General features: G+C 41.5%; 1 protein-coding gene across 3 annotated transcripts in view; it reads right to left on the bottom strand.

Annotated features, from left to right (window-relative positions):
• Positions 1–25,961, bottom strand: part of DIAPH3 (diaphanous related formin 3) — a 502,952-nt gene that overhangs the window by 185,719 nt on the left and 291,272 nt on the right. For all 3 annotated transcript variants that reach the window (XM_065581159.1, XM_065581157.1, XM_065581158.1), the window contains 2 exons: positions 20,538–20,777; positions 10,558–10,687 (listed from right to left, as the gene is read on the bottom strand). In XM_065581159.1, coding sequence (XP_065437231.1) covers positions 10,558–10,687; positions 20,538–20,777 — 370 coding nt within the window. The remainder of the gene's footprint in view (positions 1–10,557; positions 10,688–20,537; positions 20,778–25,961) is intronic.

The raw sequence follows: 25,961 nt of genomic DNA, 5'->3' as shown, positions 1-25,961 counted from the left end.
TGGATGCATCTGTTACCAGAGGTAGTGAGGGTACTCCACCGCATACAGTCCTTTCATCAAACTAATGGGAAAGATGACTTTATGAGGAAGTGTGACCAACCTATCCATGTGGTGTCTGCCTGTTAGATACACTTATCTCAAATACCCTTTCATGGAGGGACGGTGAACTCTGTCAAACTACTTCCCCTAGGTGCATAAAGTCATTTGTCCCATATGTCTAAAATACACCCTAACGGATGTATTTGGGTGATCCTGAAGTTGACTGGTGAAGTGAAAAGTGAGGAACTTGTCCTTTGGTAGGTAGGACTTCACTACTGTGGAGACTAATACTGCACCTATTTACTTTATGCTTGGAGATGGAGTAAAAGTGATTTTTTTGTCTGTTGGCTCTGAGACCTAGAGCAGTGAAAAGCTCCAAAGTTTATTTGTAGAGGATTGTTTACTTATCAAAGCAACCATCCGTGAAGAGGCCAGTCACTGAGATATGGATAAATCTGTAACTCTTGTCTATTTAGTGAGCTGCCATGACTACCAGAAACTTGATGAATACACTTTGAGCTGTGGAGTGTCTGAAGGGAAGCACCTGTATTGATAATGAGACTTTCCCATGAGAAGTCTGAGGTACTTCCAAGGGCCCAAGTGAACTGCTATATGGAAATAGGCATTTTGCAAGCAGTCTTGAAGACCCAAGGTAGGGATTATAGAGGCTAGAATCAAGCATCATGAAATTGAAATGATAGATGAATTTGTTATTCAACTGTATAGAATGGAACACCAACCTCTTTTCTTCTTTGGAATTAGAAAATAATAAGAGTAAACCCCGCGCTGCCCTAGAACTACAGAGGTACTTCTCCCCACTGCTCCAAGATGCAGAACAAAGTCTACCCCCTTTCTTAGCAATATCTTATCAGAAAGGCCCCAGAAGAGCGATGGAGGAGGGTGAGGGGATAGGAAAGAAATTGATAGAATATTCTTTGTTCAAGATCTCCAGGCCCCACTGAGGTTATCCAGTTCTGGGCCTCAAAAACAAAATTCCAAAAGGGGAAACAAGAAAATAGATCCTTCTGTTCTATGTGGCTCTCAACAGCACTGCCTCACCTGCTGATAGAAGTTTATGTAGGGTGTGTGGAAGAGGAAGAGGCACTGGGCCTTCTCTAGAACCTCTGCCTCTTCCTTGGAGGCTCTGATTATCTTTGTGGGCCGTAGTAGTAGTAGAATTGCCTCTGCCTGGGATAATTCTGAGGTCGGTGTGGTATTCTCTAGGTGGCCGGGGGTGTACATCCCCACAGAGCATAAGGTGGCTCAATAGTCCTTTAATATATGCAGAGCCTAGCAAGTATGGGTATTGAAAAGATCACAGTTCCAAGGGTAGGTCCTTGACTGTTGTTTGAACTTTCTTTGGAATACCTGGTGAGCGCTACCAAGATGCCCTGAGCAAAGCAATCAAGTTTGCCATGGAACGTGCTGCCATGTCCAAGGTGTCTACGGCTGCTTGTAGGGAGGTGAAAGCTACCAATTGCCCCCAAACCACCAAAGCCTTAAGTTCTTCCCTATGTGCCTGAGGGAGTCTCTTGATAAACAGTGATACTCTGTTCCAGTTCAGGAAGTCATATTTAACCAAAAGCATTGGTAGTTTGGTAGCTGAATCATGCATCTGTAAACTAGTTGAGGAATAGACCTTACAGCCAAAGGGATAGATTCTTTCTGAATGTCTCTTATCCTATGTTGTTGTTTTGGTCCCTATTGTTTAGGCCTTTCATGGACAGCTGCAGCTACCAGGGATCTAGCGCGATGATTACAGAAATACTCAAACCCCTTCAAAGGGTCTTGGTAGCGCCGAGGCATCTTTGAAGTGGGAACCATTGATGCTGGGGTCAACCATAGGTCTGATGCTGGTTCCAATCTGCCTTTAATTATTGACATTGCCAATTACGAGGTACCAATGAATGAGGGATGACAAGAAGTTGCGTTACTTCTCTTGTACTATTTCCACTGGAATTTGCAAGGTGTGGGTTAGGAGTTTCATCTGGGGAGCTCCTGGAAAACCCGTAGTTAGAGTTGGAACAGTTGGAGTGACAGCATCATCAAGCAAAGATGACATTATTGTTCTTAGGTTAGGTAGGATATTTGCAATGTAACTTAATAAAGTCTTTCTGCAAAGTAGCATTCCCCAAAGGGCCCAGAATTGAAATGCCTTCCTGACAAGCACTTCAGTGCCAGCTCAGGCAGCTTTGATGCTGATGCTGGGAGGTAAGAGGCCTAGTTTGCAGTAGAGACACTCTCCTGACAACCTAACCTAAGAATGGCACACCAAGATGCAGAACAGAGTCTATCCCAGTATGATAGACGTAGGATGACCAGACAGCAAATGTGAAAAATCGGGATGGGGGTGGGGGGTAATAGGAGCCTATATAAGAAAAAGACCCAAAAATTGGGACTGTCCCTATAAAATCGGGACATCTAGATTGACGGCACAACATGATCGGTTGAAGGAGTCTGCAGACCTGGAGATCTTGAACAAAATATTCTATCCATTTCTTTCCTGCCTCTTCACCCCCAGCCTCTTTCATCACTCTTCTGGGGTCTCTCTCATGAGATAATGCTAAGAAAGGGGATAGACTCTGTTCTGCATCTTGGTGGGACACTCTGTACCTCAGGGGAACACCCTGCACCCCCCAGTTCATCCTTATAATATGATTGTGTGGTATCCAATGCAATGTTTGTCATGTCGGGTGTCTTCGGAAGGCTCATGATGCACTGAGCATAGTTGTTATAGTAACGTTATAGGTGGAAATTTCATGTATAGAGTTATGAGGCTGAAAATGTGTCCTCATGGCTTAAAACAAGTCCAGGCAAAACTCTCCAGGAGGAGACGGGCAGTTCACACCTCATCAGGGCATGTATGGGACAAACCCAGCCCAGCCTCACAGGAACAAAGGACACTGGCCTAGGCAGCAACAAAGAAGCTGTTGGACTCTTGAGTGAGTCACTCCCCTTCCCTAAGTCAGTTTGGGACTACGTTGAGGTAATGCTCACCTGACTCTGAAGGGAGCGGGGGGCAAAACCAAGAGGGAAGAAAGAACATAAGGAAAGGGAGGGATGTTTGCCATGCTCTCTCTCTTCCACCTCCATTTACAGACACCACCACCAAGCAACTGAAGCGCTGGACAAAGGGGAGAGCCTGGCTGAAGGGCAACCAGACAGCCTGTGGTGAGAAGCATCTAAGTTTGTAAAGGTACTGCAAGTATTAAGATCAGCTTAGAATGTGTTTTGATTTTATTTCATTTGACCAAATTTGACTTCTTGTGTTTTGCCTTATAATCACTTAAAATCTTTCGTAGTTAATAAATTTCTTTGTAGTGTGTCTGGTTTGAAGTGTGTCAGAGACTCCCCTTGGGATAACAAGCCTGGTACATATCAATTTCTTTGTTAAATTACAAACTCACAAGCTTGCAGCATCCAGTGGGCATAACTGGACACTGCAAGATAGAGGTTCCTAGGGTTTTGTCTGGGACCAGAGATATTGTTTAGTGTCATTCGGTGTACAATTCAAGCAGAGGCTGGCCAAAAGTGCTCACTCACGTAGCTGGGAGCACCTTACATGCGAGAGGCTGTGCGGGAACAACCCGGGAGTGGGGACTCTCACAGCAGAGCAGGGTAAGGCTGGCTCCCAGTGTAGAGGATTGGAGTGACCTAGCAGATTACTGATCCAGATAACACCAGGGGAACGTCACAACTCTCGTTCTACATCTTGGAGCAGTGGAGAAAAGTACCTCTGGAATTCTAGGATAGTGGGGTTTACTCTTATTATTTCCTAGTACCAAATAAGAAAAAAGATTGGTGTTCCATTCTAGACAGATGAAAAACAAATTCATCTGCCATTTAAATTTCCTTCCCTCTATCCTGGATCTTTCCCCCTTCCTCCCTCTCTCTTCAAGAGAGTGTGGTCAAGAAGAGTTTAGAGGCTCTTGCAAATTCTGTAGCAGGTGAACGGGATCTTCTTGACAAGGAGCAATCATAGACTCATAGAAGATCAGGGTTGGAAGAGACCTCAGAAGTCATCTAGTGCAACCCCCTGCTCAAAGCAGGACCAACACCAACTAAATCATCCCAGCCAGGACTTGGTCAAGCCAGGCCTTAAAAACCTCTAAGGATGGAGATTCCACCACCTCCCTAGGTAACCCATTCCAGTGTTTCACCACCTTCCTAGTGAAATAGTTTTTCCTAATATCTAGGGTTACCATACGCCTGGATTTTCCCGGACATGTCCGGCTTTTTGGGCCTCAAATCCCCGTCCAGGAGGAAATCCCAAAAAGCCGGACATGTCCGGGAAAATAGGGAGGGAGGAGCGGGCGGTGCTCGGCTGGAGGTGCGGGGCTGGCAATGTTCGGCCGGGGGCCGGCACCCCAGGGCCTGAGCCGAGCCGGGCGGGAGACGCCGGGGCCAGAGCCTCTTGGCCTGGGCCGGCCACTGGGAGCCACTAGGCCAGGGGGGCCGCACCGCGCCCCCACCCCAGCCCACCTGCTGCCTCCCTGTTTCAGGCTTCCCGCGAACATTTGATTAGCGGGAAGCAGGGGAGGGGGAGGAGCAGGGGGCGGAGCGTTCAGGGGAGGGGGCAGAGTTGGTGTGGGGACTTTGGGGCAGGGGCGGGGCCCCGTGGAGTGTCCTCCTTTTTTTAAATTAAAATATGGTAACCTACTAATATCCAACCTAGATTCCCCCACTGCAACTTGAGATCATTACTCTTTGTTCTGTCATCTGCCACCACTGAGAACAGCTGAGCTCCATCCTCTTTGGAACCCCCCTTCAGGTAGTTGAAGGCTGCTATCAAATCCCCCCTCACTCTTCTCTTGGTCAGACTAAATAAGCCCAGTTCCCTCAGCTTCCCCTCATAAGTCATGTGCCCCAGCCCCTGATCATTTTCATTGCCCTCTGCTGGACTCTTTCCAATTTGTCCACATCCTTTTTGTAGTGGGGGACCAAAACTGGACACAATACTCCAGATGTGGCCTCACCAGTGCTGAATAGAGGGGAATAATTACTTCCCTCAATCTGCTGGCAATGCTCCTACTAATGCAGCCCAATATGCCATTAGCCTTCTTGGTAACAAGAGCACACTGCTGATTTATATCCAGCTTCTCATCCCCTGTAATCCCAAGGTCCTTTTCTGCAGAACTGCTGCTTAGCCAGTCGGTCCCCAGCCTGTAGGAGTGCATGGCAATGCCTGGTGCTTGGATTTACAGGAGAAAGGGAGTGAGACAGGGAAAAGGGGATATTACTTACCTTGTAATCCTCCTTTTCTGAAGTTATTCTGGCAAGAGTCTAATAATTCCTTAAGAAATAAGGCCAATGTTATCTAACGTCTTAAGTTGATTTTCTTGCTACACCTCTTCTACAACCTAAGTGGATATGTTGCACAAACTTACATTGATTTACTACTATGGAAAAAATATCCTAATGCATATAGAGAAGATGGGAGTATTTATCGGTGCTAAAGGAATGGAGTAGCAACCAACCCACAAGGAACTGACCTTCTGTCCAATGTGAAACTAGTCATCTGGGAGAACAGTTGGGGCAGCAGAACAGAGTAATAAAGAAGGGAGAAGATTGCTAAGTCACATGTAGGGATAGCAGGAGGCATTAGCCATTAGAAGAAGATTTGGGGTAACTGTTGAATATACATGTTAAAAAATTGCTCATTTTTTGGTTTGCTGGTAGTTCTGAAATATTGAATACATTAATTTCAGGTCAAATTAAACATTTAGTTCTACTCAAAACTAAATGTTTTGCTGAGTTGGAGCATTTCTTTTAACTTTTAAAAAAATAAAATTGAAAGAAGGGTGAAATGAAAACATTCTGAATTTAAAAAAATGAAATGTTTCATTTTGAAAATGTCAAAATAAATTGCTTAGACTTTTTAGATTTTTTTCCCCTCTACACAAATAATTTGGTGAAACAGACATGAACTCATAAAAGTTTCTGGTGTTGACAAATCCGAATTTTTTGCCAAAAATTGTTTCAGCCAAAAAAATTCACCCTGCTCTATTCATTATCTCACTGTAATTTAATGAGGAAGAGTACAGTGGTCTGCAAGGTCCATATAGTTTAATAAACATGTCTACTATTTATTAAATGAAAATAAAATTTCATAAATCTTTAACCAACAAGATCTGTGTAGGTCAAAGTCAATTTATTAAAACTTGAGAAAAATAGTATGCATCTTTAAAAAGACAACATAAGGAAATATTACAATGACATTGAGAGGTTCAATGATGACAAAAAATGATTTTATCTGCAATACTAACAACAAAGTTGCAAGCCATTATCTTTCAGAAAAACAACAGTTCTAATGAAGTAGATCTTTGGAAACTGTCATATGAGTAAGCTGTAATGAATGTTCCCCCTACAGATCTCGGAGTACCTAACAACCAGGACCAGAGAGAGAGAGAGAGAGAAAGTATTCTTAATTTATAGATGGTAGCTGCTCATTGAGCAGACTTCCAGTATTTCAAAAGCAGAATTTTTTTAACAACACATAATGGAAAAGGGAGCTAAATCCTCTCAAGTAAATTAACACTGCACATATCTTGCACTACCTACTCTCTGTACGCAATATTTAAAAATATAAATTTATAAATCTCCATTCAGTCTTTAATAAAGAAATGACTTGCCTTTTTTGTTATAAAATGTCTAATTCACAGTGTAGGAAAAACATTATGATTTATACAGTACTATGAAAACACACATGGATTCGATAACAAAAAGACAGGGTTACTGCTCCCAAAACTTCCCAAACTAGGTTAATAGCTTGATGAATGATACTTATAAACTCCGCAATGATCTGGGATGTACTTATAAAACTAAACTTGATATTACCTTGAAAAATAAAGAAAGAGAGAGAGAACAAACCTACTATTGTTCTTTTAAGACACCGTTTCTCAAACTCTGGGTCGACTTCAAGCGGGTTGTGACCCTGTTTTAATAGCTCAGTGGTTTGAGCATTTGCCTGCTAAACCCAGGGTTATGAGCTCAATCCTTGAGAGGGCCATTTAGGAATCTGGGGCAAAAATCAGTCTAGGGACTGGGCCTACTTTGAGCAGGGGGTTGGATTAAATGATCTCCTGAGGTCTCTTCCAGCCCCATGATTCTATGACTTCATTAAGCCTGACTGAAGAGGTCGCCAGGGCTGGCTTAGATTTTTTGGGGCCCGGGGCTGAAGCCCAAGGCCCAACACTGGGGCCAAAGCCCGAGCCCCACCACCAGGGCCTGAAGCTGAAGCCCGAGGGCTCCAGCCCTGTGTGGCGGGGCTCAGGTTACAGGCCCCCTCCCTGGAGATGAAGCCCTTGGGCTTTGGCCGTCCTGCCAGGGGTGATGGAGCTCGGTCTTTGAATATCTCCCCACCCCCACCTGGGGCGGCAGGGCTCAGGCTTCGGTCCCTCCTTCTGGGGTGATGAAGTAATTTTTGTTGTCAGAAGGGGGTCGCGGTGCCATAGGGTGACCAGAAGTCCCGATTTTACAGGGACAGTCCCGATTTTTGGGTCTTTTTCTTATATAGGCTCCTATTACCCCCCACCCCCGTCCCGATTTTTCACATTTGCTGTCTGGTCACCCTACGGTGCCATGACATTTCAGAACCGCTGCTTTAAGAGATGGCAATGGAATAAAACTGGGGCGGGGGGGGGGGGAGCACAACACTGGGCAAAGCAACTAGCAAAGGAATTTGATTGGCTGGGAGAAATAGTCACCAACCATGTAAAATTACTAGGTAGTGATCTCGGTGCAACTGGAGGGGGAAAAATGAACTGGCCGCTGAGAGACAGATTCGGATTGAAAATCTGGGTAACCAGCATATACTCTCTGAGCTAAGATCAAGCGTAATCTCACTCTTATAATTTGTATTCCTGACACACAAAACTCAGTCTGTCACCATGTAACTAAGTACCATCTGAACACCACCATCAGACGACTTTGCCAGTCAAATTAATTGTAAATCAACACTCCTACACAGTTCAGAGAGTGTTTAAAACAAACATCAGCCTTTGCAACACAATACAAGAAAGATGTGAAATAATTAAAAAAAAAAAGAAGGTTTTAAACAGCCTGAGAGGCCATAAGCACTAAAGATCACAATCAACAAGTTGAATTACACCCAGAAACAAACAGCTATCCATCACAAAGTATGGAGCATTAGCAAAATAGCCTAATAGAGATATGCTACACTGAAGAGGTGAGTCACACAGTAATGAATCAAGGAGGACTCCCATGCTGTTGACTTAATTGACAAAAGTTTGGCAAGCACCCATTGTATATGGCACAACCATCACCCAGTTTACAGCATCACTTCCTTCTTTCTTGGATTAATTTTAGCTAGGTCCGTCCTCATCCATCCCTACGCCCACCAGCATTGGAAGGAATAAGCAGAATCCAACATCTGGATTTGATTTTTAAAAATATAGAACTGCGTAGCATATTGGTGACAATGTAGTTCAAACTCACTTGCGAAAGCTTTCCAATCTAGTGCCTACTACTTAGGCTCCTAAAACCATATTTAGGCACTTAAATAAAAGTGGCCCATTTTCAAAGGTGCTAAACAGTTGCAGTTCCCACTGACTTCATTAAGACGTGCAGGTGCCTAGCACTTCTGAAAAATCACATCATTTATATTTGGGGGCCCAAATAAAATTTTAGAACCTTAGTTATAGACACGCTTATTTGAAAACTTTGGACACTCTCTCCCAGAAGCTGTACATGTACTCTGAACACTAAGAGATAGCAGAATAGCACCACTGGAATGTAACATGAGAGATCCTATGGAGATAAAAAGTACTGTAATTACTCAGGACAACCCATTAGTTCCCAAAAATGAACGTATGAACACCCACCAATCCACCCTGGATTCCAAACTGGGAAAACTAGTTCCTCTGGACTGCAGCCTATTGTTCTAGAGTGAACCCGTTTGAATGGCAGACCATTAAGGTTGAGGACTCTTGATGGCTTTCCCATTCTTAGCCTTTCTGGTGGGTGTAGGGATTTCTTGTCCCAGCCCAGGATGGAGGTTATGCTGCAAAAGTGAAGGGTACTGCACAGGCTGCAATCAAAATGGCATTCACAAAACAGAATGGAGCTTGCAGATTGATATAGATACATACAGGCATATAGTAATCCATTACACTCAGTCTGCTCCTTCTGCCCTTTTCTTTCAGTAATATTGTAATACAATAGTGTGGCTGTGGCTATTTAAACTCCTCTCATAAAATAGAGGCAAATGCAATCTATAAGCTTGACAAATATGGTATTTATCATACAAGATTAATTATTTATGTGGCAATAAATCAAGTCTGATAAAGTATAATAAAAATAACTATTCCAGGTAATTGCACAATATACCACAAATATCACCACAATATACTCCACAGTCTTCCTATGATGAAAGCATGGATGCTTCCTTAAGAACATGCAACACCACTATTTATGCACAAAAGTAAAGCATGGATAAATTAATAATTCCTCCAGCTACTAGGGACTCAATACTAAAAGTAGCATCATTAATAAATGTATAAAGCATTTGTAAGACAAAACGTCTACAAATACATCCACATTCATAAGTAGTGGTAATGTATGCCAATTGAATCTGAAAATTAAAAATGAGTGAGAACAGAGATTGATATCTGTGTGAACTTAGTTTGGATGTGAGTGACCACTATGTCACCAATAGTGGGGAAAAAACAAACAAACAAATAAAAAAAAACCCTGTGTGAATCTAGGGATTGTGGCAGGAAAGGTTACATGAGCCATGAGAGGTGTCACTGTGCAAGGCAATATAGTCCCCACTAAATTTATGTAAACTAGAAAAATAATTAACTGCGACAGTCTGGGTAGCCAATCACTATTTTACTCATAGTGCTTCCTGCAGGAGTCTAACTCTATGCCCAGTAAGTTTAAATTAGTCATGCTATGTCTTCATATATAGAAGGAACTCTTAATTGAGATATTATATGTAAAAGTCTTCTGCTGCTTAGATTGAGATGTACAAGATGCTATGCTGTACGATGAGGCGGTAAAGTGGAATTTATCTTCCCTGGCTTCCAGTACTACTATTGCATGAAGAATTTATAGAAAGGAAAGAAAAGAGGAAATTTCTATGATTAATGGTTTTTGTTTTTATTAAAATGATTACATGATAAACTTTTCAGAACTACTGTGTTAATTTTGGAAAAGTATTGTTTAATTGCAGTTGATTCTTATGATAAAAAGATCAGAAGATTAAAGTAGTTTGAGGGCTATTCATACAAAATAAAAAATAAAAATCTATTTTAGTACCATGCATATAGAGTATAAGCTGGAAGCCGTTTTGGGGACTATCTTAGAGATCTTCTATTTTATTATTAGAGGTAGCAGGCATATATCTGAAAGTTCAACCGATTGACCTACATAGTATATACATCAGTTTATTAAGTGTGCTATTTCATGTTAGCGTTAAATTAAAATAAATATAAATTGTTAGTTACAGACATTAAAGTGACATCAAAATTAAAATTTTCATTTAATAATACAAACCTTTACTAGCTTTGTCTAAATGCTGCAAATCTTCAATAAAATTTGGGACATCAGGATACTTCTCCTCACATATTTCAACCAGAAAATGGAGCAAAGTTGTTTTCTGATCTGCTGACTTTGTGTCCTTTAACTAGAGAAGTAAAATATATATATATATTGGAAACAAGAATGCTTTGAATTATTCTTACATTCAACATACTTTAACAACTGTAAATGTTATGAAGATAAGAGCCAAGCTGTTAAACTGATGGAGCGTTATGTAAGCAAACCCTAACATGATTGGTTGTCTGTTTTTGTTGATTTATTTTGGTTGGTTAAAATTTAAAGTAGATTCTAAATACTGACCAGTTTCACACTTATCTACCAAATATTTGTTTTTGTTTTTTTCAATGAAAAGTAAAGGAGTATGCTAAATTATGAAATATGAAGCTCAAAAAACTTAAGCTGTATTTAAATGTCTTCAGAAACACACAGGATGCAATATATTAAAGCACAAGAATGGTATGCAGTTACCAAGATGTTTGTACTTTTTTTTAAATGAAAAGAATGAGATTCCAATAACAAACATTCATTTCCAATCTTGAACAATTATATATATATATACTGCTCCACATTGGCTATTTACATAAGAATGGCCCTACTGGGTCAGACCAAAGGTCCATCTAGCTCAGTATCCTGTCTTCCAACAGTGGCCAGTGACAGGTGGCCCAGAGGGAATGAATGGAACAGGTAATCATCAAGTGACCCATCCCATTGCTCATTCCCAGCATTTCGCAAACAGAGGCTAGGGACACCATTCCTGCCCATCCTGGCTAATAGCCATTGATGGACCTATCCTCCATTAATTTATCTAGTTCTTTTTTGAACCCTGTTATGGTCTTGGCCTTCACAAAATCCTCTGGCAAGGAATTCCACAGGTTGACTGTGCGTTGTGTAAAGAAATACTTTCTTTTATTTGTTTTAAACCTGCTGCCCATTAATTTCATTAATTAGTGACCACTAGTTCTTGTGTTATGAGAAGTAGTAAACAACACTTCCTTATCTACTTTATCTACACTAGTCATGATTTTATAGACCTCAATCTTATCTCACCTTAGCCGTCTCTTTTTCAAGCTGCAAAGTCCCGGTCTTATTAATCTCTCCTCATATGAAAGCCGTTCCATACCCCTAATCATTTTGCCCTTTTCTGAACCTTTTCCAATTCCAATATATCTTTTTTGAGATGGGGCGACCATATCTGTACACAGTATTCAAGATCTGGCGTACCATGGATTTATATAGAGGCAATATGATATTTTCTGTCTTATTATCTACCCCTTCCTTAATGATTCCCAGTATTCTGTTTGCTTTTTTGACTGCCGCTGCACATTGAGTGGATGTTTTCAGAGAACTATTCAAAATGACTCGAAGATCTCTCTCTTGAGTGGCAACAGCTAATTTAGACCCTATTATTTTATATGTATAGTTGGGATTATGTTTTCCAATGTGCATTACTTTGCATTTATCAACATTAAATTTCATCTGCCGTTTTGTTGCCCAGTCACCCAGTTTTGAGAGATCCTTTTGTAGCTCTTCGCAGTCTGCCTGGGTCTTAACTATCTTTAGTAATTTTGTATCATCTGCAAATTTTGCCACCTCACTGTTTACCCCTTTTCCCAGATCATTTATTAATATGTTGACTAGGACTCGTCCCAGAACAGACCCCTGGGGAACACCACTATTTACCTCTCTCCATTCTGAAAACTGACCATTTATACCCACACTTTGTTTCCTACATTTTAACCAGTTACCAATCCCTCTTATCCCGTGGCAGCTTCCTTTGCGTAAGAGCCTTTGGTGAGGGACCTTGTCAAAAGCTTTCTGAAAATCTAAGTAAACTATATCCACTGGATCCCCTTGGTCCACATGCTTGTTGACCCCCTCAAAGAATTCTAGTAGATTGGTGAGGCATGATTTCCCTTTACTAAAACCATAGTCTTGTTTCAACATCAGAATCACTTTTGGAATGAGTGGAAACATATATCAGATTTGACCCTTACGGTAACAGGAATGCGTGAAGGAAACCTGGACTGTGACTTCCTCTAGAACAAAACTGATGGCACTTTCTGTTCTGTTCTGCCTTCTGGCAAAAAGGGTTATGCTGGCATCCCTTTATGACTGGAATATGAACCTAACAATGTTTTTTTTTCAACCACCATTTGTGATCTCCCAGGAACCTCCTGTTAAAATGGTTTGAGAGAATTTCTGCACCCTGTGAGATGAGAGGCCATAAGCAGGATTCCATTTCTGATGCAAAAATTCCAAAACTTGATTGCTTCCTGATACATTAGGTTGAATCTAGCCCATTCTTGCTTATTCTGGCTTGTCCAGCAGGACTTAGATCATCTGACTCCTGATGTGAGTTATGAAGCCTTGGATGTGTCCAGTATATGGCTTGAAGCTCTAGAATGTTATCTTCAGGGATTATTTCTGTTCAGTCCATAATGCTTGAACCCGCAAAACTGCTATATATACAAATCGCACCCTGAGGCAGATACATCCGTAGTGGAAGTTTTTGACAGAAGAGGATGAGAGAATAATTCTCCCTAATGAGGGCAGACCCTTGGAAAGTATGCGAATCAGCAAGTCCAGAGGGGTTTTGATTGGATGATACACATACTTCAACCATATATCTCTGGTGAAGTCCAGCATGCTAAGTCACATACATATAGAATGCCATGTGTCCCAACCACACACAAGATCTCATGTTGCCCTTGGGTGGGATTGCAGACTATTGCATAGGAAAAAGATAGACTGGAGCAGGTAAGCAGTTGCAGCCTTCAAATTGAGGATCACCCCAGTGAACTTGATTCTTTGAACAGGGGACAGAATCAATTTGTCTTATTTATTATCAGGTCTTGTTGAGCAAATAGTGAGTGGAGATCTGCTGGATGCTATATTCTACTTGCTGACTGGAATGGCTGAGGATCAACTAGTCATGTAAACAGGGGAATACCTGCATGCTGATTCTTCTGAGGTGAGCCACCACTTCTGTCAGGTACTTTGTAAATACTCTTCAGGCAGATGACTGACCAAAGGAGGGAAAAGTATATTGGTAGTGGAGATCTACTACCGTGAAACCGAGATATTCTGTGAATGGGATGGATCACTACATTAAAGTAGGCATCCTGTACATCAAGAGCAGCATACCAGTCATTGGGATCTAAGGGAGGACTAGAAGCCACAGAAACTATGCAAAATTGTATTATCTTGATGAAGGTTTTTAGCTTCCACAGGTCTAGAATTAGCCTCAGACCCCCTTTTCTCTTGGATATGGAGCAAGTATTGGGAGTAAAAATGTCCTCCCCAATTTTGGGAACATCCTCTATAACTCTGAGACACAGAAGAGTTTGCACCTCTTGCATGCATGCAGACTTTGTGAGATGGGTCCCTGAAAAGGGACAGGGGAAAGGTACATGGGGATAGGGCATAGATTGAAACTGTATCTTAAAACACAGACCCACACTGCTTAGGATTCACTGGTCTGTTTATGGTCTTCTAACACTGAAGAAATGAGAATCTGTCCCCAAAAGTGGGGGGGGGGGGTAGGTCAGAGAGAGAGGCAAGGAAGATCGAGCACAACTGGTCTGCCGCTCTTGGGGAAGCAGACATATAGGCTGCTTAGCCTGAGGTGGGTGCTGCTGAAATGTGAGGAACAAAGCAGAAGCAGCAGAAAGCGCGGGTCTCTTCCTATGTGGCTTGTGCTGTCTCTTAGAGGCATGAGGCTACCTTAGTTGATAGTATGACTGTCTCTGCTGCTGTTATAGCCTGCTAGATTTCCTCCTTGGGTTCAGCATATAAAACATGAATGAGTAAAGTATAACCTGAAAGTCATTAAGGGAATGCAAGACCTCATAATTTTTATCTGGAAAGAGATCAGATCCCTCAACTGGCAAATCCTTGATTATTTGATGCACTTCTGAAGGAATTCCAGAAGTCTGGAGCCACAGTGGCCTGCACAAGTGGCTGCTGCTGCCATCTCTTTGAGTCCACGACATCAAAGCAGCTTGGCGGGACATCCTCACTACAAGATGACCTCCTGAGAACCACGGCTTTGAATTGCTCTTGAGTATCATCAAGGAGCTTATCAGTAAATTTAGATGTGGAATCCCAAATGATGTATTCATACTGTGAATACATTTTCCTACCATACAAATCCAACTTGTTAGGCACCTTTTCCTTTGACGAAGCCTTGAAGCAACCCTGCCATCATTCTTAATTAGCTGCAGTAATGATCAGAGAGCCAGATATTGGATGGGAAAAGAATCGTTCATATCCATGGGAGGGAACTTGGTAACATTGCTCAGTTGTTTTAGCAGTTGGTGTCAGAAGTCTTAGTCTGCCAAAATATCTTGGCTGTTTCTAACAATGCTTCATTAATAGGCAAAGCAACTCTGGCAGGCACTGGAGTTTGGAGAATATGTCTACAAGTTTGTGAGGAAATCTTTTGCAATAACGCTGGCTGAACTCTTAGTTAGGATGCTACTATCCTCAGATACTCTTGATAGGCCTGAAGTAATCAGGAATGGAGGAAAATGACTCAGGCATAAGAGTTACATTTGGCAATGAAGATGTATTGTGAGGAAGTAAAGTCTCCTAGTTTATTCTTCAGTGGGACAAATTCAATAGCAGACTCAGCCAAGAGGATGAGTATAGGTACCTGCTCAGTCTGAGAGATTGTTAAAGGTGTTTCCTTAGCTGGCAGCGGAGCTGGTGATCTAGTTCTGGCATGGCTGGGAGAAAAAAGACCAAGTTGAGTGTGGGATGCCGCAGGATGCCCAAGTGGCTCAATGTGGGTATCCATGTGGCCTTGGAAGCCAATGAGAAGAGCCCTATGGTGATCTGTCTCTCTAGACCTATTTTTTTTTTTAAATGAGTGTCTAGATCAAGAGGGGGAATCTCTCTCCGATGAAGGAGGGGGTGAAAATCTAAATCTCCTTGATCTCGAGGGATTCATATCTCTGATAGTTTCCGATTCCAAGCATGAACTGGTGCAGAGCACCTCAGGCCTTGAATAACAAAGAAAGGTCCCACCAAGTAGACAGAATATGGAAATTGTTTTATGTTATATGAACATCCATATTTTATGGGGGGGGTGAGGGGAAGGGGGAGGCAATATGGCTCTAGGGTTTTGTGTATGGCTGCTTATCCTACATGAGCTCATGTGTATGCTGGTGGCTTCAGTAAGGCTGCAGATCTCCACAGAGTCATATTCCTCAAAGAAACAGTACTTTTAAATTATGCTCTCATGTACAACAGTGACAGTCTTTGTAACTACTCTTTAACCTGACAAACTGATTGACTCTTCATTATATACTGCATCAATAGCTGTGTTGATTTTTCTTTTGGCTCAGCCTTGTGCTAGTTATTAATTGTCATAGTCTCTGACAGTATGGATCACTGATCCACCCAAGTCTATATTTTCTCAGTATCGAGGATTCTGACAAGGGTAGTTGGGACCAAGGGTCAGAGAGCAGGGGCACACCTGAAGCTGAAAGTAGCAGAGGTGTCCTGGGGCCGAGAGTAGCGGAAGAATTTGTAATCAAGTTCCAGGCCGGGTCGATACCAAGGATCAGAGTCTAAGTCAGGTTTCAGGGTCGAGGTCAGGAGGAAAGGTCCAAATCAAGCCAAGGTCAAATCCAGGAGTTCACGAATAGGAATGGTTGTGGAAGCTACAGGAGATTGGCACTGTTGCCTGGACACTTCATGGTTTATATAGGTCAGGGAGCCAATCACGAGCCAGGAGGCTGCTGCTTGTTGCACCCCTTGAGGCGGGACTTCTGTGGTCTGTGTCTGCAGCAGGTTGTGGGTAGTGGAGTGTGATCTGGTTAGAGTCGTCACTGGATGGTAGCAAGGAAGGGTTTGTTGCCTGGCTGCTCTGCAGGCCTGGGTTTGAGACCTGCTTGGCCTTATACCCAGGCACACTTTCCAAGCACTGTCCATTATCAGTATGACCCTACTGTTCGGTTGTTGGGAACAAGCCAACAAATTACCAGTGTCAGGTGCTGAGTAAGGTGTGAGGCCACAGACCTGTAGAATACTTATAATTTTTGAACCTCAGTTGATATTTATCCTCAGAGAGCCCCAATAAATTCAAAATAGCAGCCAGGACCTTGTAATCTGAAGCAGCATACTCATTCAGACCCCAATACACAACTTGTTCTCTTTAATCAGAAAAAAGGGAAAGAGAATTCAGATAGCCCAGGATTCATTCTCCCACTGGAAAGCAGTAACTAAATCATTTTAAAAGTGATCGGGCTGAGCCTTTAAGTCATTTCCTGGCCGCAGAGATATCAGGAAAGGGCTGGGAGTTGCTGGCAGCATAGTTTGCGCTGCTAGATTTGTGAGCCTCTGCAGCAGATGCTCCTGAATGTCTAGTTCTCCTGCTTCTTCATAAATTGCAGAAAGCCTACAGTGGTGTAACCTGAGCTCTCTGCTATTCCAATCGGTATTTTCCAAACCAATCCCCCTTCACCAGAACATGAGAACTTAAGAATGGCCATATTGGGTTACATCAATGGTCCATCTAGCCCAGTATCTTCCGACAGTGGCGAATGCCAGATGCTTCAAAAGGAATGAAAAGAACAGGGCAATCATCAAGTGATCTATTCCCGTCATCCTGTGCCAGTATTTGGCAGTCAGAGGCCTAGGGATAACCAGAGCATGGGACTGCATCTCTGACTATCTTGGCTAATAGGCATTGATGGACCTATTATTCGTGAATTTATCCAATTCTTTTTTGAACTTAGTTAGTTTTGGCCTTCACAAAATCCTCTTGCAGAGTTCTACAGGTTGACTGTGCACTGCATTAACAAGTACATTCTTTTGTTTTAAACCTCCTGCCTATTAATTTCATTGGGTAACCCCTGGTTCTTGTGTTATGTGAAGGGGTAAATAAGCTCTAAAATCTTTTGCAGTCTCAATTTTCAAAATGTAATAAAGCATTAATCTCATACTCCAGCAATTTGTAAGATTTTGGTTGCTAAAATCATCCTAGAACTGAAGCTTTTATATATCATATATACTCTCCATATATAGTAGAATTACAACAGCCGAATAGAGCTATGATTGTGGAAACATGACTGTTTAAGATAGCAGCAGCAACTTATGTTTTAAACAATTTACCAAATTTAAGCACAGATATATGACAGATTTTCCAAAACCAAAACTGAATATCAGAATAATTTTTTTGTACGGAAAGTTTATTTTACTTAATGTAGATGAATGCCTCACATGATTTAATATTAAAAAACTTGAGACATGTCTGGTTTAGAAAACTTTATATAAAACCAATATAAATGTTTTTAGAACCATACTTTTTTTTTGTTTTATTTTTCTTCTCCAGTTTGGGTTTTTTATTCAGATTAAAGAAAAATAAAAACTGTCTGTGCACATTATCAATTAAACTCTCCCAACTAGGAGGAAACGTTTAAAGACACTGAGATTTATGGGATTTTGATGTATAGAATACTTCATCTAGAGGCCCCCAAACACATGCTGACTTTTGAAGGATATGGCAGTTAGTTCCTGCTTGGTTGACACATCATATTCCTAAGCCCACCTAAACCATACTGTCTTTTTGCCTCTAGTGTTGGTCACCAGTGAGGATGACAGGGAAAGGTAGTCTCAGACTGCATTTCACAAAATATATCTGTCATCATGTGGATTCTCTATTGTGTTTAACACCCAAATCCTTAAGATCTTGGAATAATCAGAAAAGGCAGACCTGACTACGATGTAGTTGGCAAGGAGGAGTGCATGGCTATTTTTGACAGGCGACTCCAGGTTTCTCTCATTGGCTTCCTTAAAGGCTACTAAGAAGCAGAGTTCTTTTCAAACTCTAGGGTGACTGCAGGTTCTGTCCTGCGCACTGTACCATGATATTCCAAATAATCCTTAGGGATTCTGTATTTGGGATATATAATACCTCAGGAATAAGGAGCTTCCCATCAACTATAAGCTTTTTAATGTTGTTTATAATATATTAGGATCCATGGGAAAGCACTTGTATCTCATTTCCTAGGTAGAACATTCTCCTAACAGATTTTTTCTCCACTACCGAGTCTCCTGCTTGTCTGGACATTTAGGCCTCTGGAGATCTCAATCATGAAGTCCAGATTCTCTTCAGCAAAGCTCCATCAGTCTCAAGATCTTCCACCTTCTTTTGGGCTCTAGAATCATCTGAGCAGTTTCCTCTTCAGTAAAACAAACAAGTAGATGAAAGAGTTCACGTGAGACCAGTGGGTTATAATGAAAGTCCTTACATGAACTAAGCTACAGGGAAATTGGTAATTAAGCTATAATGTGGATGGAGCACTGTAATTTTGGGATAGTTTAAACGAAGGTTCATTTCAGGCTGCAGAATAATTCCTGGGAAATCAGCACTCATCAAACATCAACTAATTCACCCCACAACAGAGTGGTGAACTTTGGAAATCAATAGTAAGTTATATTCATATAAAATGTGAAAAACACTGCCAGGATTAGACACAAAGAACTATTAGGAACTATTAAACATCAGTAATGCAAAAAGGAACAAAGGATCAGAGGAGGAACAGTAATTAAATGAAATGGATGTGAATGTCTTAGGCCTTGTATACAATGGAAAATTACACTGTGCTAACCAACACAATGTTAAACATCACTTAAGTCTTAGTGTAGAGGTACCAAGTTTGACATTGCTGACACACTGGTGTTAACAATGACTAGATGACACTATGCTAACATGCTTATCTACACTCCACATTTAACAACTTGTCAATTAGTATGTATTTTAAAACAATAACAAATAATATTCCAATGTAGACAAGGCCTTAAGAGAGATTAGCAACGGGTGATTTAAAAAGTGTGCAAGAGAAGAGAACATGGAAGAAACACTGGAAGCAAAGAAAGACAAGCGAGAGAGAGAGAGGCCCAAATGTATCTTCCTAGTAACAGAGCCTACTATCAAAGAAGGACTGCCTTTAAGAGGTCTGATTCAGCATCACAAGTAGCAGGAATAATACTGAAAAGCCAAGTTATCAGCTGGGTTCAGATCTCTGACCCCAACATCCTGCCAGCAAATCTAAGGGAAGAAAACAACATATTTTTGAGATGTATCATGTTAAATACCAGAATGAAGCTTAGAAAGATAAGGAAGATATAACAAACCATTTTATTAATCATAAAAAATAGTTTTCTTTCTCCATGAAGGATATAAAGTGTTTTGCAGCCTCTTTCTTAGACTTTGCAGTGACATCACAGAGGGAGTATGAACAGAATGAATTACCCTGGGAGTAATCAGGTTTAGAAAGCAAGTAATTGTGATAGAAACTAATCTGTACTATAAAAGCTTTGGGGGTAGGGCACATATTTGTCCTTAAAAGTACCTTGAAGGGTTGTTGTTTTTGGGGGGCATGGGTGGGTGGGTGGGCATTTTATAAATAAATAATAATGGACAAGTGATGAAACTGCCTAAATAACCCAAAGAACAACTTCAATAAAGGAGAAGTTTCATATTGAAAACATATGCAAAAATAAATGTTTCATAATTATAATAAGTAAAATACCTCAGAATACAATAAACTTCAAAAATATTCACACTTCAGACAAGATTATAATGTTAATACAATGACAGTAATATGACCCATACAATATGTAATTTTATTCAGTCTGTTTCACTCTGACAAAAATAGAAACAAACTTCTTAAAATGCAAATCAATCTCAACAGATGTAATTCTATCTTATATCTGATGTAAAATAGATTAGTTATGTTTAACTCAGACTACCAAGTACTCCTAGAAATGGTCTATATGAACTGAAAAGTATAAAAGAACAAAAGTTTAAAAATCTAATTATTGGGGAGGGAGGATTCAAACAAGGGACTTAAGTAGTGTCATAATGACAAGAAAAAAAGTGAATGCATTATAAGAACTCAGCATGCATAATATTTTAAACTCACTTTACATAGAGAGCTGAGGTTAAATCCAAAGGTCTGTGCATTCCGAGAACCTGCATTCATGTAGTTTCCTATTAGCAACACTAGTTCCAGCAACTTGCTAAAGCTTTTGCTCTTCTTTATCTCTTCACAGGCAGCACTGACAGCCATGATGTCAGGTTTGATGTTGTTCACCTGTTCCTCAAACTGAAGCTTAAAGAGAATAGCACTGAGCCGTGTCTGTAGTCTCTTCACATTGCTCATCTGATTGAAAAGAAAATAGAAGATTTCCTTTAAAATTCATGCTATACTTTCATACTGAACAAATGCATATAATCTGGGATGATTTATTGGTGTGACAGGCTTGAAAAAGCAATGTATCTCCTATAACTAATAGCAAAACGGATGAATGAAAGAGGGACTGCAATTGAAATCCCGGCTTGTGGTTGCTAATAAAACCTGTTTTTCCCCATCATAACAACCAGTATGTATAAGCAATAAAAGATACAGTTTTGTCCTATATCAAATTTGTCAATTTGTACATTAAATCCTGTAAAACTAATCCAAGTTTATGATCCAGTGGGAAGTTTGGGGGTTTACCAAGACTAGTAAGGGGTTTGGTCACCACCTACTTGGGTGTCCCTGGGAGCCTTGTGAGCGTGCAGCTGGGTTCAGAGCTCTGACCCCAACATCCTGCCAGCAAGCCCTCAAGCTTCATCCAGCTTTACCCAAGCTGGTTACTCATTCCAGTCTGGTCCTTCTGCTGTCTGACCTTATAACCATTTCAGCCCCAAACTTGTCCTATTGCAGGGACTAGTCTAGAGTGGCCACTCAAGTTCCCAAAATACCAGACATTCTTACACTTCTGGGAATGGAGCGGGCGTGCCCCCACCTGCATGACCTCGTACATGCTGTGAGTGAGAGGTCACTTCGCAAAGGGGATGCCATTTTGAAGAGTACTCTGACCCCCCTCCACTGGCCTTACTGCACACGCAGATCACGCCAATGGGAGCGGAGCAGCAGACTGTTCAAAATGGCATCTGCTGTCTGATACTGGACAAAACCATGTCCCAGTACCAGATGGGGGACAAATCAAAACAAAAAAAGGACTGTCCAATATAAAACAAGACAAGTGGCTTTCATAGACCAGTGCCTCTCACTGGACCCTTATAGAGAAAGTGTTAAGTTTGCTGCCTCTACAAAGACAGTAAACGCTCCAACCTGTTAGCTTTCTAGACACACACACTTTACTGAACTTAGACTGATGCTTTACAATGGTGATTTATAATGAAAGTAAATCAAGTTTATTAACAAAAGAACATGGATGAAGTGATACCAAGTAAAAGGGATATAGGAATGGTTACAACAACAACAAAATATGCATCTAAAAGACTAAAACTTAATCTACCAAGATGCAAACTTTGTTCTCTCATTCACAGTCTCCTTTTCAACTTTTACTGGCCAGGATCCATCACAGCAATCAAATTGCTTGGTTCCTTTGTCTCCTAAGGTGAACGGTAAAAGATGGAGTGTCTCTGTTCCTTATATCCCCAAAGGGTTGGTTCTTCTCTTACAAGTCATGAAGGCCTCCTGGGGATTCAGTCTCCTGGGTGTCTCTGGGGTGCAGGAGCCGTGATAATTTTCTGTGTCTCAAGATCAGGATCAGGATAACCCCTAGCTGTCTTATCTTGAAGGCTTTGTTTACTGCTATTCTGTAAACTGGGGGGAACCCAAATTCCACTGTCCAAGACAAACCTGTTTACCACGTGTACCTAGGCTAGGCTGACTGGTTTTAAACATATTGTAGTAACATCACAAAGAGGGAACTGATAACTTCACACACAACATTAACACATGCATTTTATAGTGATATTAACAACGTGTGTCATTAGTTTTAACATGATACCTCACAGAATATCTTTTGGATAAATACCATGACAACAAAATATTGGGTGTAGCGAATTGATTTGGTCTGATGGGCACACACAGTAGTTGCAAAGAAATAAAAAGCAGCTCACATATATGTGTATAGCTCAAGATACAATAAAAAGCAGCATTCATTTTTCAGGACAAATATTTAAATGTTTGTTTCTGTCAATGCTTAATGTAACTTGTAAAAAACCCAAGTAATTTGGAAAACATCTTAAACATGGAACACAAATATAGAATTGGCTTACATAATTCAGTATATGTACAAACACCACAGTGATGGGTGCAATATAATTAGACAGAGTATTCTCCTTAGAAAACACTAACAGCTGTATAGTATACACAACACTTTGCTTTCTTCATGCTGTACAGGATGAGGGATTTTAAAGTTATGTTGCAATTTTCCAACCTGATCAAACCCCATTGAGGTCAGTGAGATACCTCCAAGGAGGTATTTCCATTATGTCTCATATCCTGATTTATCTATTCTCCCTTCCTTTCTGCTCCAATTTCCTGGCGCTGCTATTCACAACCACCACCACCGAACAAAGCTGCCTTACAGACAGTCAGCTGGCAAAGTCTCTTAGGCAAAGCATGTCCAACAGAGAACAATTCCTGACTCACATGGTGCCTGAAGGTCTGTTTGCTTCGTCCTTGTCCAGTCCGAACCCTGACAAAGGTCATTGCAAATGTCCAGGAATAAATCACCGAAATGTCAAGTTCCAGAAATATTTCAGTACGGACTATGAAGGCTCTGGGCTAGATGCTTCACCCTCCAACTCCCTTTGGTAGAATAGTTATGGCTCCCAGGAGGCGGCTCATCCCCCAAGATAAGTTGTGTTTAGGTCTCAGGTTGGAAGCAGTCCCATGGGCCACTCTCCACCCTATATGGGATCATCTTTAAACCCTTCTTTTCTCTGAACCCACACATCTGAGTCATATCCAAATTCTGTTACTTCTTCCTGTTTAATATTTCTGGAGTCCAATATTTCCTCTCTGATATTCAAGGTAAAATTCTAGTCGAGCCCCTCAATATCTCAAGTTTTGATTACTTGTAACCTCAACCAGTAAGGGATTCCTGACACCTACGCTGCCTCCCTTCTAGCCAGACAAAACCTAGCCACTAAGGGCTTGGCTACACTTGCAAGTTAGTGTGCATTAAAGCAGCCCCGGGCACCTTAGCTCACATCTCGTCCACACGTAGAGTGCTCTGACTCTGCAGCTAGAGCAATCCTGGTACTCCACCATGGCAAGAGAAATAATGTTTGCTGCACCTTGGCTATAACGCCCAGGCGTCAGTGTGGACGAGGTGTTGCATTACTGCGCTCTGATCAGCCTTCAGAAACGTTCCATAATCCCCTTAAGTCAAGTGGCCACTCTTGTCATTGTTTTGAATCACTGTAGGAACGCGGATATGCCCTTTGAAAGCTCATCTTCTGACAGCGGGCTGCTTATCTGCTCCGAGACAAAGGAACCATTAGTGTGGAATGCTGCGTGTGAGTGAGAGAGAGAGGCGAGGGGGAGGTCTGCTGCTGTCTGAACTTACAAGACAGCGTGCGGACGTGCTCTCAGCCCCCCAAAAACCCACTCTCTCTCCCCCACACACACATACGCACAACACACTCCTTGTCACACTCACCCCCCCCCACACACACACACACTTGAAAAGAACGCTGCAGTCACTTGCATGCTGGGATAGCTGCCCATAATACACCACTCCCAATGCCGCTGCAAGTGCCGCAAATGTGGCCACGCCAGTGTGCCATGCCCTAAGATATCCACTTTGCCTGATCTGACAACATAAACCCTGCCTTCCTCTAGTTCACTGCATCAAGTAAAAGCTTTCTGTCCATGCTTCTACATAACTCTGTCCCTCCCTACTTATGATGTTCCCCCAAACTCCTCTCCACTCCACTTATGGTAACTAATTGCCTCACTGGTTTGCTCCTCCCAATGCAATTTTCATGCTTTCTTCCATACCAACTCCTATGCTTGGAACAGCCTCCTTCAGCTCGTGTTCATAACAATGACTAGCCTCTCTATATTCAAATGTTTCCACTCTCTAACTACCAGCAACAGGGGCAGTAAAATTTGAAGTCATTATCTATGCTGGCCTGGAGTACAAGATGCTTCAAACTAACACAAACAACTGCACAAAATAATTTTAAGATTTTGTTTCAAACGTATACAACTACTGAAACTCTCAGTTGAGCATTGGCTCAATATCCAGTCACAATATTACCAAAAAAAAAAAAAAATAGGGAAGATCTCCACTGATAAGATTCTGATCCTTAAATAGGAATCCCTATATTTTTTATTGGTTTGAGCTCTAATAAATGGTTATTTTAGTGTTCTTTTAGATTTTGAATAAATTATTTTTCTGTTATCAATCTGAACAGGATACAAAATTTCTGTTCATTTCAATTAAACTTTTCAACTGAATTGTGATTCAAACCAGATGTGTTAGAAGTGCAATGCAAGTTTAAATGGAACTTTTCTATCAAACCTAGAGTAAGCCTAGATAAATCAGAAATTTTCCAGTGATTTCAAAATGAACTGTCTTCCTTTTAGCTCAAAGATTTAATACAAAAATTCCATTTAAATTAGCCACATATTTTTATATTATTCATCTTGACTCAGGAAGCAATAGAATGGAGTACTATCAAATCACCAGAACTAAGAAACCAATATGTCAGCTCCATTCATTTTAAATGATGTTACAACTCCAGATGCAGTAGAACCCACGCATGCAAAATTACTTAATGAACCTCAGATTCTCAGAAAACTTAAATTACTTTATGAAAATATCTAAAGGCAATTGTCTAGACCAGTGGTTGTCAAATTTATTTGATCGGATCCTTCTTCTTTGTGTCTGTTACGGCCTCCTTCCCACACACAACTACATATACCACCACCAAGCTCTGAAGGCAGTGCTGCACCGCAGTAGCATAGAAATAAAGGTGGGAATGTGAAAAGCGATATTTGTCAATAACACTTTTCACAGCAGACTTAGCACCTGATTGCCACCCTTACTTCTGCACTGCTGCTGCCACCCCGGGGCTGAAAGCCGGAGCCCTGCTGCCTCCAGGTGAGGGATGGGGGGGCGGAGGAGGAAGGAGAGCCTGAGCCCGGGCTGCCTCCTGGTGCAGGAAGGGGGGAAGAAGGAGAACCAAGCCCAGGCTGCCCCCCAGTAAGGGATCGGGGGGAAGGGAAAGGAAAGCCTGAGCCCGGGTGCTGGGACTCCAGCTGTCCCGTTTATCCTTGCCTCCCGGATGTACACGGCCCTTCTGCACGAGCCCCAGCCACCGGGGCGGACAGCCAGAGCTCTTAAAAAAATGAAAGCACACAGCTTGTGAGTCCCTTGACACACTCCCTGGTCTCCCAAGGGAGGCATGCCCCATAATTTGAGAAACCCATTTATAGATATGTATAGACTGAAAATTGGCAAAATCCATTTGTTCAAAAATATTTTTGTAGAAATGCACAAAATGTTCTGGAACCATAAATCTATTTCTCTCT

The sequence above is a fragment of the Chrysemys picta genome, chromosome 1 (assembly GCF_011386835.1).
Source record: "Chrysemys picta bellii isolate R12L10 chromosome 1, ASM1138683v2, whole genome shotgun sequence".
NCBI classification, from domain to species: domain Eukaryota; kingdom Metazoa; phylum Chordata; order Testudines; family Emydidae; genus Chrysemys; species Chrysemys picta.
The sequence above is the reverse complement of the archived record's forward strand: the minus strand, read 5'-3'. Positions and strand labels throughout refer to the sequence as shown.